The 15634-nt window shown below is 43.0% G+C and overlaps 1 protein-coding gene across 2 annotated transcripts in view; it reads left to right on the plus strand.

The window, feature by feature from the left end:
- eif2ak4 (eukaryotic translation initiation factor 2 alpha kinase 4) overlaps positions 1-15634 on the plus strand; it is a 236481-nt gene that overhangs the window by 186221 nt on the left and 34626 nt on the right. For both annotated transcript variants that reach the window (XM_038782980.1, XM_038782988.1), the window contains 3 exons: positions 105-209; positions 439-567; positions 1745-1825. In XM_038782980.1, coding sequence (XP_038638908.1) covers positions 105-209; positions 439-567; positions 1745-1825 — 315 coding nt within the window. The remainder of the gene's footprint in view (positions 1-104; positions 210-438; positions 568-1744; positions 1826-15634) is intronic.

A 15634-nucleotide genomic window follows, 5' to 3' on the forward strand; every position in this document is an offset into this window, starting at 1 on the left:
AGGAGCATTTGTACTATCCATCGGAAGCAGAACTGCTTAACGTGGTTGCAAATCTGTTGTTCTTTTCAAGAAATAAGAATTGTAAAAATGTTGTTCTTCCTTAGATCCTCGAGTTTCAAAGACCACAAGTTGTGGGACCAGTCCCCTCTGCTGTAGGAGTCAGCCTTGCCTTGGATAAAATCTCCACGCTTTGCAGCACATCTGAATCGGTGAGTTACCTGTAGTAAGAGCTTTACTTCACTGACGTCTTGCACTTTGTATCTTTGCTAGTTTCGCATGTAATATATCAGCTAAAGAAGAGAAGTATTAAAGATCGGGTGAGGGACAGGAGTTGTAGAGATGAACTACAGCACAGACATTTGCTCCTTTGATTTGGACCAATGACGTTTTTGCAAACTATATGTCGATGACCCCACAACCTATTGTTTTCCATTCCAGCCCGCTATCTGTCATTTTGAGACACTGGTGGTTGCTGTGGGGAGGATGTCGCTGAACAGAGCCATCAACATCATCCAGAACTTGTGGAAGTACGGCATAAAAGCTGAATTGCTGCACAATGTCTCCCAGGTAATATATGCAGTCGATTTGGGATGAGGATATAATTTAGCAGGCTGGAGTTCCACTGATAAAAGCTGACCTACAGGCATCTGGAGGTTGGAGAGGCAAAAATACTCAAGTGATTACCACTTTGATTCTGTAGCTTGTATGTGTAGTTAGTGGGTGCAGTTGGTGCACAATTCATCCAGACAACGTAGCGGAGCTTACAGTGAGATCTACGATTGACAGTGCTCCCTTCCCCAGGTTTGGCTATAGCTCAAAAGGCACTGGTAGCCCATGGGCAACTTGACTATTCTTCATGCGTAAATAGATGACCATTGTTAGAGTAAAAGAGAGGGAGCATCACAACGGAGCTGGATTGTCTTTATCTGACAGCCACACATATGAGCTGTGGTAGTGGTCACTGCACAGTGACAGGAGTGGGAATACAGATGGACTTCTTTATCGTCTCCACCAACATTAACCCAGCTGGGATCAGCCAACTCAGCACTGACAGGTGATTCAATGTTTGCCTATCTTGTTGTATGGTTCAGTATTACACCAAGTTCAGTATTTACTGAACTGACCTTGGTCTGGATTATATTTAAATCCAATTCTGATCACCGCACTTTAGGAAAAGATGTGACAGTCCTTGATGGGTGCAGAGGAGATTTACCAGAAGGTTCACAGAGATGGGGGGAGTTTTAGTTACAAGGTTAGGTTTGAAAGGCTGGGGTTGTTCTCGGAGCAAAAGAAATTGATGGGAGATTTGATAGAGTTGTACAGGACTGTGACAGGTTTAGATAAAGTAGGCAAGGAAAAAACTATTCCCATTAGCTGATGGTACAAGGATTATGGGAGACAGATTAAAGTTCTTGGACAAGAGATGCAGGGGTATTGTTAGGAAGAACCTTTTACACAGCGAGTGATAATGACCTAGAACTTGCTGCCCACAATTGGTGAAAGTGGAAACAATGATTTCAAAAGGAAATTATATAGGCACTAGAAGGAAGTAAATGTAGGGTTACGGGGCTTAATCAGGCAAATGGAACTGGCTAGTTTTCTCCGCTGGGTGTCAGCTTAGAATTGAGGACTGAATGGTCTCCTTGTGTGCCATAAATTACTTTATAACTGACTGTACATCTTGTTCTTAACATGAATTAAAGCTGTGCTTCTGATTTCAAGTGTTACCTGTTTACTATTTCAGGAAGAAGTTCAGGAACATTGCAAACAGGCTGGGATCAGTTACTCAGTCCTAGTCTCTGATAAGGAGAGTAAGCATGTGAAGGTAACAAGCTGTTTAACTTTTTTTTTGAAAGATCATTTATTTAAGGCATATCCAAAGCATATAGAGAATACAAAAACGGGAACAATCCATGACATTAAACAACAAACCCCGCATAACGGTCTAGTAGAGTTCTTGAAAAAGTCGATGAACAGCTTCCACCTCACTGAGAACCCTTCATCCGAATCTCTAATGGTGAACTTGATTCTCTCCAAATGAAGGAGCTCAGCAAGCTCCCCTACCCATGACCCAGTGCTTGGCAGTTCTGCGGCCAGCCAATTGAGCAAAATTCTCCTTTGTGCCAGTAGGGAGGCAAATGCCACAATGTCGGCCCCCTTTCCCACCATGCCACCAGGATCCACAGATACGCCAAGCATAGCTATCCACGGAGAAGGCATGACTGTTACCCCCACCACCCGAGACAGTACATCCGTAACACCCTTCCAAAACCCCACTAGTTTTGGACAGGACCAGAACATGTGGACATGGTTCGCAGAGGATCCAGCACATCGCGTACATTGATCAGCCACAACCAGGAAGGAACAGCTCAGCCTAGCCGGTGTCATATGTGCTCTGAGCACAACCTTAAGCTGTATAAGACTGAACCTAGCACAAGACGAGGAAGCATTAACCCTATGCAGCGCTTCTTCCCAAATCCAGCCCAGCACATCACCTCCCAACTCCTCTTCCCATCTCTGCCGCCTCAAAACCATCGAGACTTCCTCACTACTGGCCAACTCCGCATACACATTGGAGATCTTATCCCCTCCAATCTCAACATCCGAGAGGAGCATGTCCTGTAGACCCAAGGATGGTAACGTTGGAAATTAACTCCACTCTTTGTTCAAAAAGGCCCTTATCTGAGGATACCTAAACTCATTACTGCTGGGTATTTGATAGGCCTCCATCAGCTCAGTTAGGTCCGCAAACTTACCACCCAAGAACAGGTCCTCAAAGCAGGATCAAAATGGATCCCCAAATGGTCCCATTCCTTAAACTTGGCATCCAAGCTCGCTGGAATGAATCTGTGGTTGCCACTACCCCCTGTGGTTCCCGTAACAGCCTCCCCGAACAGGAGCCGGAATGTGGCGACTAGGGGCTTTTCACAGTAACTTCATTTGAAGCCTACTCGTGACAATAAGTGAATATTCATTTCATTTTTTCATTTCACTAATCGGAGACTTCTTGTACATATCCTCCAAACCAAAATGTAATCGGCACTGGTTCCAAACCCTCTGAAAGTGGAAACCACCACTGGGTTTGATGAGTATCTACCGGCGAAAAGGAAAGTAAGGAAAGTAAGCCAAAACCAATGCCCTTCAGTAAGTCCCTCTACACGAGGCCTCCTCCACTCTACACCGCTCAGCAAAGGTTTATACCAACAAAAAGGAAGGACGGAAGAAAGAGGGAAAATCGACCGTGGATATCTAAGGAAATAAGGGAGAGTATCAAATTGAAGGAAAAAGCATATAAAGTGGCAAAGATTGCTGGGAGATTAGAGGACTGGGAAATCTTTAGGGGGCAACAGAAAGCTACTAAAAAAGCTATAAAGAAGAGTAAGATAGAGTATGAGAGTAAACTTGCTCAGAATATAAAAACAGACAGTAAAAGTTTTTACAAATATATAAGACAAAAAAGAGTGGCTAAGGTAAATATTGGTCCTTTAGAGGATGAGAAGGGAGTTTTAATAATGGGAAATGAGGAAATGGCTGAGGAACTGAACAGATTTTTTGGGTCGGTCTTCACAGTGGAAGACACAAATAACATGCCAGCGACTGATAGAAATGAGGCTATGACAGGTGAGGACCTTGAGAGGATTGTTATCACTAAGGAGGGAGTGATGGGCAAGCTAATGGGGCTAAAGGTAGACAAGTCTCCTGGCCCTGATGGAATGCATCCCAGAGTGCTAAAAGAGATGGCTAGGGAAATTGCAGATGCACTAGTGATAATTTACCGAAATTCATTAGACTCTGGGGTGGTCCCGGTGGATTGGAAATTAGCAAACGTGACGCCACTGTTTAAAAAATGAGGTAGGCAGAAAGCAGGAAATTATAGGCCAGTGAGCTTAACTTCGGTAGTAGGGAAGATGATGGAATCTATCATCAAGGAAGAAATTGCGAGGCATCTGGATAGAAATTGTCCCATTGGGCAGACGCAGCATGGGTTCGTAAAGGGCAGGTCATGCCTAACTAATTTAGTGGAATTTTTTGAGGACATTACCAGTGCAGTAGATAACGGGGAGCCGATGGATGTGGTATATCTGGATTTCCAGAAAGCCTTTGACAAGGTGCCACACAAAAGGTTGCTGCATAAGATAAAGATGCATGGCATTAAGGGTAAAGTAGTAGCATGGATAGAGGATTGGTTAATTAATAGAAAGCAAAGAGTTGGGATAAATGGGTGTTTCTCTGGTTGGCAATCAGTAGCTAGTGGTGTCCCTCAGGGATCCGTGTTGGGCCCACAATTGTTCACAATTTACATAGATGATTTGGAGTTGGGGACCAAGGGCAATGTGTCCAAGTTTGCAGATGACACTAAGATGAGTGGTAAAGCGAAAAGTGCAGAGGATACTGGAAGTCTGCAGAGGGATTTGGATAGGTTAAGTGAATGGGCTGGGGTCTGGCAGATGGAATACAATGTTGACAAATGTGAGGTTATCCATTTTGGTAGGAATAACAGCAAACGGGATTATTATTTAAACGATAAAATATTAAAGCATGCCGCTGTTCAGAGAGACTTGGGTGTGCTAGTGCATGAGTCACAGAAGGTTGGTTTACAAGTGCAACAGGTGATTAAGAAGGCAAATGGAATTTTGTCCTTCATTGCTAGAGGGATGGAGTTTAAGACTAGGGAGGTTATATTGCAATTGTATAAGGTGTTAGTGCGGCCACACCTGGAGTATTGTGTTCAGTTTTGGTCTCCTTACTTGAGAAAGGACGTACTGGCGCTGGAGGGTGTGCAGAGGAGATTCACTAGGTTAATCCCAGACCTGAAGGGGTTGGATTATGAGGAGAGGTTGAGTAGACTGGGACTGTACTCGTTGGAATTTAGAAGGATGAGGGGGGATCTTATAGAAACATTTAAAATTATGAAGGGAATAGATAGGATAGATGCGGGCAGGTTGTTTCCACTGGTGGGTGACAGCAGAACTAGGGGACATAGCCTCAAAATAAGGGGAAGTAGATTTAGGACTGAGTTTAGGAGGAACTTCTTCACCCAAAGGGTTGTGAATCTATGGAATTCCTTGCCCAGTGAAGCAGTTGAGGCTCCTTCATTACATGTTTTTGAGGTAAAGATAGATAGTTTTTTTGAAGAATAAAGGGATTAAGGGTTATGGTGTTCGGGCCGGAAAGTGGAGCTGTGTCCACAAAAGATCAGCCATGATCTCATTGAATGGCGGAGCAGGCTCGAGGGGCCAGATGGCCTACTCCTGCTCCTAGTTCTTATGTTCTTATATACCGACCCCTGGTCCAACAACCATCTTCAGACCATGTAGGATCTCTTATTTTTCTTCCAACAATAAGGCACTCAGCCCGGTTGATAGAGGTGTCCAAAACACACTTTATTACGAAGAATTTACTTAATACATTTACTAAGAACTGAATCAAAACTTAGATCAAAATAAGACATAAACTTCTCAGAATACAGTGAAAAATCATTTGAAACATTAACATAAGAAAAAAGTGCAGGAAATACTTTAAAATAAAATTATTTTCTACAGATGCTTCAAGAATTCCGGAAGGCTAGAATTCTTCTAAAAAAATTTGATCGTAAGATCATATTCTTAAGGAAATCCTGATCTATGGTTTAGTCCCTTATTCATTTGATTCTACTCTCAGCTGAGACCCCCCTTATTTGTTCAGAAAGGCGTTAATCACTTAACAGGTGATTAGATAATTAGACATTAATCACTTATTAATTAATATTTTCCTGACAGTATAATTTCTCATGTGCTTTGTCACAGTCGAAACATTTGCGTCATGACTAGCCTCTAGCCGTACTATGTTACTAGATTGTTGCAATTCTGCTGAATGTGCCTTCATATTGCTTCTTTAGGTAGGCTTATACAGTACATCTTTTTATTTTGAGTCAAACTCCCCAAGTCCACAGACCGCACCTGATGAGGCCACCGCCAGGTTTCCATTGCCATCAACTCATGATTGCAGCACCTTAATAAAACTCAGCCCATCAACTACCCCATACCACTCCCCCAAACCCCACCCTCAAGTTAAGCCTAAATAAATAAATATACAAACCATACTCTCCTTACGCCATTTTGTCCCCCACATCTCTTCTGTTCAGTGGTTTACACACCAGCATGGTGGCTCCTGCGCGAAGCCCACAACTACCCTGAACCCGCTAATAACCCATACCCAATCCCAGACAAATTTTTAAAAAAGTACCTGAGTAGCAGATTCCTCTTCCGCCCCTCCCCCTAGCTCATGAGCACCAGTCCATCCTCAGAAGAATGAAGAAGAAAACCGAGGAGAGTGATGAACAGAGGAACTTGGATTTGGATTTGTTTATTGTCACGTGTACCGAGGTACATTGAAAAGTATTTTTCTGCGAGCAGCTCAACAGATCATTAAGTACCTGGGAAGAAAAGGGAATAAAAGAAAATACATAATAGGGCAACACAAGGTATACAATGTAACGACATAGCACCGGCATCAGATGAAGCATACAGGGTGTAGTGTTAAAGAAGTCAGTCCATAAGAGGGTCAATATTAGAATACCCAACAATCAAACTAATAATAGTCTCTTACAACCCGGAACAAGAACATTTTAACAGTTTAACATATTTATAAGTTCCCAATCCCTTGGTCTCAAAGAAACTTGTCCGCCTTCTCTAGGGTGTCCAAGAAGTATTCCCTTTTATAGAAGGTGATCCACAAGCAGGCTGGATACAGCATACCAAAACTCTCCTTGTGGAGAACTGCCTTGACTTTATTAAAACCGGCACGGCGTTTAGCCAGTTCTGCACCCTAATCGGGATATAACCTGAAAACATTCCCCTCCCACGTGCTTTTCTTCACCTGCTTAGCACAGCTCAGGATTTTTTCCTTGTCCAGCAATCTATGCAGACATACCACCATTGCCATTGGTTGTTCACCTGCCTTTGGTTTCCTTCTCAAGGCCATGTATGTGCCATCCACCTCTGGGGTCAATTAGAAACTTCCTCCTCTACCAGCTTCCGCAGCATCTGTGCTACATGCTCTGAAGGTTGCGAATCTGCGCCCCTCCGGGAGACCCACCATCCGGACATTCAGCCACCAGTCATGGCTCTCTAACTCATCCACTCTATCCGCACCTTTTTTAAACTGCCGGCAATCAGGGAAAGCTCTCCTTCCATCACTGCAAACCGGTCCTCGTGTTCAGCAACAGACTCCTCCATTTTTTGGAGCGAAGCGCACTGAGACTCCAGCACCTGCTCAACCCTCTCCACAACTGCTTTTATCAGGTCAATGGCCCTTACCGGGTCTTCGGAGGTTTCCATCCTCTGTTTCTGGAATTGTGAGGTTAAGAAGTCCACCAACTGTGCAGTAGTCCATTGGGCCAGGAGCACAGGCTCTGGACCCAACACCATTGCACCTTCGACCATGCTCTCCAGAGTCTGCTGCCGTTTTTGTTTTTCACCGTTACTTTTCACTGATACATGCTGGATCGCTTTAACAGAAAACTGCTGCCACTTTCACAAAGTCAAAGACACACTTAGGGACTGAAATCACAAGTCCGGGACTTTAGATTAAAAAGCACTCCATGCGGCAGCCACCAAGTTCACGGCTGTCTACAGCATGGCCGCCACTTGAAGTCGCCAAGCTGTTCAACTTTTTAAGATCCATCTCAATGTTAAAACCCCCAGTGTCCTTTCCTTGTAAGTAAATATGTACCAGTGGATCTGCTGTGGCATTGCTTGCGGTAGGCACTGCTAATAGGGCAAGGGTGTTACACCACACAAGCTCCTGTGGTATGTGTTATAATTAATGTACGGTAGGCAATCAATACCTGCCATTGCAATTTCTTATTTTGTTTGCTATGGCACTATGTGTGGTCAGGGAGGGATCGATTGGGGACCCTATGATTGAGGAGAGGGAGACCTTATCTGTGGTCAAGGGGTGGGGATGGTTACTCGGTAATTCTTCTGGTCACCACGGAAATCGTTGTGAATGGGACGGAAAATATGACGTTTAAATGTTCATTCACGTTGGATGGAAATTTCCCGTCTTGGTGTGGGCGCCACTGGAAAACCCACCCTTAGAATCTATGTTCAGTTTGGTGGTTGGGTTGGAGAACCTGTGTGTGAATGAACGCAAGAAATAGGAGACCTTTCTCTCCGTCGTTTCTTGAAAAACAGAATATCATTTGCCAACTTCCAATCTGATGGGACTGTTCCCAAATTGAAGGAATTCAGCAAACATTCGGTACTCTCATGTGTCGGCCATTAGGTCCCAGGGATTTGTTGGAATTTAGCCCCATACGTTTTCGCAATATATTTTCTCTGCTGATATTAACTTTGTTTAATCACTTTTTAGGCCCTTGGTAAATGATACACTGCGAGTGCTTGTAAATAGACTGTATAAAAAAATGTTGTCTGCATTGGAATACTTTTGCATTGTATAATGTTTGAAATGATACTTGAAACTTGTACATCTGATGTGCTAAGTGTCATTTTACCAAGATGTAAATTTTAAATTTAATCTGTTTCTGATATGAAACTTGTGTCTTCTACTGTGAAGACAGACACAAAATATTTGTTCACTCTGTCATTTCCTTGTTCCCAGGGCAACACGATGGTGCAGAAGTTAGCACTGCTGCCTCACGGCGCCGGGTCCCAGGTTCGATCCTGGCTCTGGGTCACTGTCCTTGTAGAGTTTGCACATTCTCCCCATGTTTGCGTGGGTTTCACCCCCACAACCTAAAGATGTGCAGACTAGGTGGATTTGCCACGCTAAATTGCCCCTTAATTGGATCGATAAAAATGAATTGGGCCCTCAAAATTTTTTTTTAATTTCCTCGTTCCCCATGATAATTTATCCTGCCTCTATTTCTAGGGGCAAACGTTTACTTTAGCTAATTGCTTTTTATATCTTACAATCTGTTTTTATATTTCTGGCTAGTTTACTTTCACATTCTATTTTTTCCCTTTTAGCAACCCTTTCATGACCCTTTTGAGTTTCTGAAAACACTTCCAAACCTGAGACTTGCTTTTGCAATATTGTAAGCCTGTTTTAATCAAATATGTCCCATTATTCCCGAGTGAATGACAGATGGGTCTTTCTTGCTGAGATTTTGTTTTTCAATGGAATGTATTTTTTGTTGAAGATTTTTAATTTAAAATAAGTTTCCACTGTTCATTGATGTTCATACTGTTTAAGTCTATTTACCCAATTAGCCAAAGCCAGTTCTTCTCTCAGACTTAATTGGCTTTATTTACTTTTAAGATTTTCATTTATGATTGGAGTATTTTAAACTTTTAAACTTAACATGAATTCAGTGGTATTATGATCATTATTTCCCATTGAATTTATGACATTACTAATGTTATTAATATTACTAACTAAGCCTACCTAATTACACAATACTAGATCTAAGATAGCTTTATCCCTAGTTGGTTCTGCAATGAACAAACGGTCACAGAAACTTTCTATAAACTCATCTCATAGACCACTCTTGCCAATTTGGCTGTCCCAAACTATCTGAGGATTAACGTTGCCCACGGTTATTCCATTGCCTTTGTTAAAAGAACATAACAACTAGGAGCAGGAGTAGACAATTCAGCCCCTTGAGCCCCGTCCGTCATTCAATACAATCATGGCTGATCTCCTCATGGACTCAACTCCACTTTCCTGCACGTTCTCGACAACAATCTGTCTGTCTCCTCCTTAAATTGACTCAAAGTCCCGCCATCCACTTCACTCTGGGGTAGTGAATTCAACAGATTCATGACCCTTTGAGAAAACTATTTTCTCCTCATCTCTGTTGTAAATCTGCTGCCTCTTGTCCGAAAACTATAACTTCTCGCTCTCAATTGCCTACAAGAGGAAACATCCGCTCCACCTCTACTTTGTCAATACCTTTTATCATCTTATCTGCCTTAATTAGACCTCTTATCATTCTTCTAAACTCGAGAGTATAGGCCTGAGCTGCACAAGCCCTCTTCATAAGTCAAACCCTTCGTCTCCTGAATCAATCTAGTGAACCTCCTCTCCACTGTCTCTAATGCAACTACATCTCTCACCAATGCCTTGTACAGTTGCAGGAACACTTTCCTACTTTTAGACTCTGTCCCTTCAGCTATGAAGGCCAAAATTCCATTTGCCTTCCTTATTACCTGCTGTATCTGCATTCTAATTTTTTGAGATTCATGTATGATGACACCCAGATCCCTCTGCACTGAAGCAGTCTGAGGTTTCTCTTCGTGTAGATAGCAAGTTGCCTTTCCATTTCTCAGTCAGAAATGGATATTGTAAATAGTTGTGACCCGAGGACAGAACCCTGTGGCACCCACTAGTTACATCTTGCCATCCAGGAAAAGATCCATTTATCCCGACTCTCTGCCTTCTGTCGGGTAGCCAGTCTTCTGTCCAGGGTAATAAATTACCCCTAATCCCTTGTGATGTTACCTTGTGTATTAACCTTTTGTGTGGCACCTTATCAAATGCCTTCTGGAAGTCCAACTACATCAACAGGATGCCCATTATCCACTTGGCTTGTTACAAGTTCAAAAAACTCAAGCAAATTAGTCAAACACGATTTACCCTTCATAAAACCATAGTTATAGATGGATTGAGTTTTGATTTTCTAAATATCCTGTTATTACTTCCTTAGTAATGGATTCCAACCATTTCCCAATGACCGATGTTAAACTAACTGTTCTATAGTTTCCTACATTCTGCCCCCCCCCCCCCCCCCCCCCTTTTGAATAAATTTTTCCAATCCACTGGAACCTTTCCCGCATCCAGGGAATTTTGGAATATTTTAATCAATGGATCCATTATCTCTGCTGCCACTTCCTTCTAAAAATTTTCTAAAAATTAAAAAGCTCCAATAATTTATTATTTAATGCTCTGTCCAATGACATGATATACAAACAACTCCCACCAACATTTTCTGATCCTTTGCTATTCCTGATTTCAACCCATTCTGATTCAACTTCATGATTTTCTAAGGCCAGATCCTCTCTCGCTTTAAGGGTGGGAAATTTAGAAGGGATTTGAGAAAAAACCTTTTCACCCAGAGGATGGTGGGAGTCTGGAACTCACTGCCTGAAAGGGTGGTGAGGCAGGAACGTCACAACGTTTAAGAAACATTTAGATGAGCACTTGAAATAACACAGCATACAAAGGACCAAGTGCTAGAAAATGGGATTCGAATAGATAGGTGCTTGATGGTCGTCACAAAATGATGCGCTGAAGAAGGGCCTCTTTTTGTGCTGTAAAATTCTATGACTAATGTTCTTATGTTATCCTTTACTATCAGGCTACTCCTGTTCATTTCCATTCTGTCTATCTTTAGAAAATATTGTGTATCCTCGAATATTTATTTTCCAACCATGGTCATCTTGTAACCATATCTGTAATGGTGATTAGATAGAAACATAGAAAATAGGAGCAGGAGTAGGCCATTTGGCTCTTCAAACCTGCTCCACCATTTCATATGATCATAGCTGATCACCCAACTCAGTAACCTGTTCCCGCATTCCCCCCATATCCTTTGACCCCTTTAGCTCCAAGAGCTATACCGAACACCTCCTTGAAAGTATACAATGTTTTGGCCTCAACTGCTTTCTCTGGTGGAGAATTCCACAGCCTCACCACTCTCTTGGTGAAGAAATTTCTCCTTATCTCGATCCTAAATGGTTTACCCCATAACCTTAGATCGTGACCTCTGATTCTGGATTCCCCTGCCATCAGGATAATCCTTCCTGCATCTACGGTGTCTAGTTCTGTTGGCATTTTATAGGTTTTTATAAGATCCCCTCTCATTCTTCTGAACTCCAGCAAATATCATCCTAACTGACTCAATCCCCCCTCAAACCTCAGTCAGCCATCCCTGGAATCAGTCTCGTAAATATTCGCTGCACTCCCGCCAAAGCAAGAACGTCTTCCTCAGATAAGAAAACCAAAACTGCACACAATATTCCAGGTCTTACCAAGGCTCTGTATAATTCCAGCAAGACATCACTCATCTTGTACTTAAATCCTCTCACTATGAAGGCCAACATACCATTTGCTTTCTTCACTGCCTGCTGCACCTGCATGCTTATTTTCACTGATTGGTATCCGAGGACACCCAGGTCTTGTTGCACATTCCCCTCTCTCAATCTCCAGCCTTTCAGATAACAATCTACCTGCCTATTTTTGCTACCAAAGTGGATTACCTCACATTTATCCAAATTATACTGCATCTGCCATTGATTTTCCCACTCAGCTTGTCCAAATCACGTGGAAGTATCTTTGCATCCTCCTCACAGCTCAGCCTCCCACCCAGCTTTGTGCCATCTGCAAATTTGGAGATATTACATTTAGCTCCCTCATCTAAGTCATGAATATACATTGTGAATAGCGGTACTTCAGTAGTGACTGCTTGCCACTTGGAAAAAGTCCCGTTTATTCCTACTCTTTGTTTCCTGTCTGCCAACCAGTTTCCTATCCGTGTCAATGCATTATCCCCAATCCCATGAACTTTAATTTTATATGTTAATCTCTGATGTGGGAACTTGTCGAAAGCCTTGTGAATCCATAGGAACTGTTCTGAAGTATATAGAATCTTGGAAGATGACCACTAATACATCTGCTATTTCTAGGGCCACTTCCTTAAGTACTCTGGTATGTAGATTACCAGTTCCTGGGGATTTGTATTTAAAAAAAATTTTGTTTCAAGTATCTAATTCATTTTTTCCAATTAAGGGGCAATTTAGCATGGCCAATCCACCTACCCTGCACATTTTGGAGTTATGGGGGGTGAAACCCATGCAAACATGGGGAGAATGTGCAGACTCCACACGGACAGTGACCCAGAGCCGGGCTCGAACCTGGGACCTCGGCACCGTGAGGCAGCAATACTAATCACTGCGCCATCGTGCTACCTATAGGTCCTAGGGATTTATTGGCCTTCAATCCCATCAATTTCCCCAACATGATTACCCTACTAATGCTGATTTCCTTCAATTCCTCTCTCTCATTAAACTCTGTGTTCCTCAACATTTCTGGTATGGTATTTGTGTTGTCCTTTGTGAAGACAAAACTCAAGTATGTATTTAATTGATCAGCCATTTCTTCATTATAAATTCCCCTGTTTCTGACTGTGAGGGACCTGCATTTATCTTCACCAATCTTTTTCTCTTCATGTACCTTGGAAGCTTTTACAGTCAGTTTTTATGTTTCCTGCAAGCTTACTCTCATACTCTATTTTCCCCTTCTTAATCAATCCCTTTGCTGAATTCTAAACTACTCCCAATACAATCCCTAATTTCCCTTAGCCATGATTTGGACATCTTTCCCATTTTATTTTTGCGCCAGACAGGATTGAACAATTGTTGACATTCTTTGAATATTTGTCATTGTCTATCCACTGTCATCATTTTAAGTACCATTTACCAATAAATCACAGCAATTCACACCTCATACCATCGTAGTTTCCTTTAGATTCAGGACTTGGAATCAACTGTGCCATCCTCCACCTTGATGAAAAATTTGATCATTTTATGGTTGATCATCCCCAAGAGCCTTGCACAACTAACTAGATTCCTATTATTCCTTTCGCATTACCCAAGACCCAGTCTAGGATGGCCATTCTCTTGTTGGTTCCAAACGTATTGGTCCAGGAAGCCATCCAGTATACATTCCAGGAATTAGTAACAGTATTGTTACTAATTTGATTTGCCCAATCTATATGCAGATTAAAATGATCCATAATTACATTTCATGCATCTCTAATTTCCTGTTTGATGCCAACCCCAACATCACCACCACAGTTTGGGGGTTCATATACAACTATCACAAATGTTTTTTGTCCCTTGACTTGACCCATACAGATTCCGCATCATCTGAGCTAATATCCTTCCTCACTATTGTGTTAATTTCCTCTTTAACCAGCAATACAGTCCTTCCGCCTTTTCCTTTTTGTCTGTCCTTCCTAAATACTGAATACCCCTGGATGTTCAGTTCCCATCCCTGGTTATCCTGCAGCCATGTCTCCATACTCCTGACTATATTGCACTTGTTTACAGCTATTTACATGAGTAACTCATCCACTATATTACGAATGCTCCATTCATTAAGGCACAAAGTCTTAAGGCTTCAGTTTTAACATTCCTTGCTCCGTTCCCATTATTTTTCACTGTGGCCCTGTTTGATTCTGGGCCTTGATTCCTCTGCCTATCATCATTCCCCATTCTGTCTTTTGTTCTTATCCTTGTTTCCCCCCTCCTCTGACTCCTTGCATAGGTTTCCATCCCCATGCCATTTCAGTTTAAACCTTCCCTAACCACTCCAGCAAATATTCCCCCTAAGACATCAGTCCCGGTTCTGCCCAAGTGCAATCCGTCCAGTTTGTGCTGGTCCCATTTGTTATATCAATTTACGTAATATATATATATTACTCTTTTGAACCAGCCAAGTTGTTGAAATGAGCAGTAGTCTTGTAAAGATAAACTAATTTATTGAGTAATATAAATAAATATTTAGTTCTTTTTACTGAATCCTCAACTAGTAAAAGAAAGAAACAATAGTAGAGATAACTAATTAAATTATACAATACAATGCTTTGATAACTAATAACTTCTCTCTCTAGCTTTCCTATGTCTGTTCTCTCTGCACTCCTTTTTTTTTTTTAAATAATTTTTATTGAAATTTTTCGATACAAACATTTACCCCTATTACATTTTAAATTATAACACCACAAGTCCCCCCTGGAAAAAACCTCCCCACGCCCTCCCCCGCGCGCACCCCCCCACCCTCCCTCCCCCCCACCCTCCTCCCCCCCCCCCCCCCCCCCCCCCCGCGCTATCAGTCTAGCAACCAAACCGTTTTTCCCTTTCTGCCGATGGCCTCGGGCAGTCATTACCCGCGACCCCCCGCTGACGTGCTCCCTTCGTTGCTATCCCCCCCCCCCCTCCCTTCTCCCCCCCCCCCCCCCCCCCCCCCCCCCTTTTCTCCCCGGGTTGCTGCTGTTTCGGCCTCCAGTTCCTATCTCTGATCCAGAAAGTCAAGGAAGGGCTGCCACCGCCGGAAGAACCCCTGTACCGACCCTCTCAGGGCGAATTTGATTCTTTCCAATTGGATGAAGCTTGCCATGTCGTTTAACCAGGTGTTAACACTTGGTGGCCTTGTGTCCCTCCACTGAATCAAGATCCTTCTCCGAGCTACCAAGGACGCAAAGGCCAATATTCCGGCCTCCCTTGCCTCCTGTACTCCTGGCTCCACCCCAACCCCAAAAATCGCTAGCCCCCACCCTGGTTTGACCCTGGTTCCCACCACTCTCGATACCGTCCCCGCCGCCCCCTCCCAGAACTCTTCCAGTGCCGGACACATTCAGAACATATGTACATGGTTCGCAGGGCTTCCTGAACACCTAACACACCTGTCCTCCCCCCCGAAGAACCGACTCATCCTAGTCCCCGTCATATGGGCTCTGTGCAGCACCTTAAATTGGATGAGGCCCAACCTTGCGCACGACGACGACGAATTGACCCTCTCTAGGGCATCCGCCCATGTCCCATCTTCTATCTGCTCTCCCAGCTCCGCTTCCCACTTGTCTTTCAGCTCCTCTATCGGTACCTCCTCCACCTCCTGCATTATTTTGTAGATG

Source organism: Scyliorhinus canicula, chromosome 2 (assembly GCF_902713615.1).
Source record: "Scyliorhinus canicula chromosome 2, sScyCan1.1, whole genome shotgun sequence".
NCBI lineage: Eukaryota > Metazoa > Chordata > Chondrichthyes > Carcharhiniformes > Scyliorhinidae > Scyliorhinus > Scyliorhinus canicula.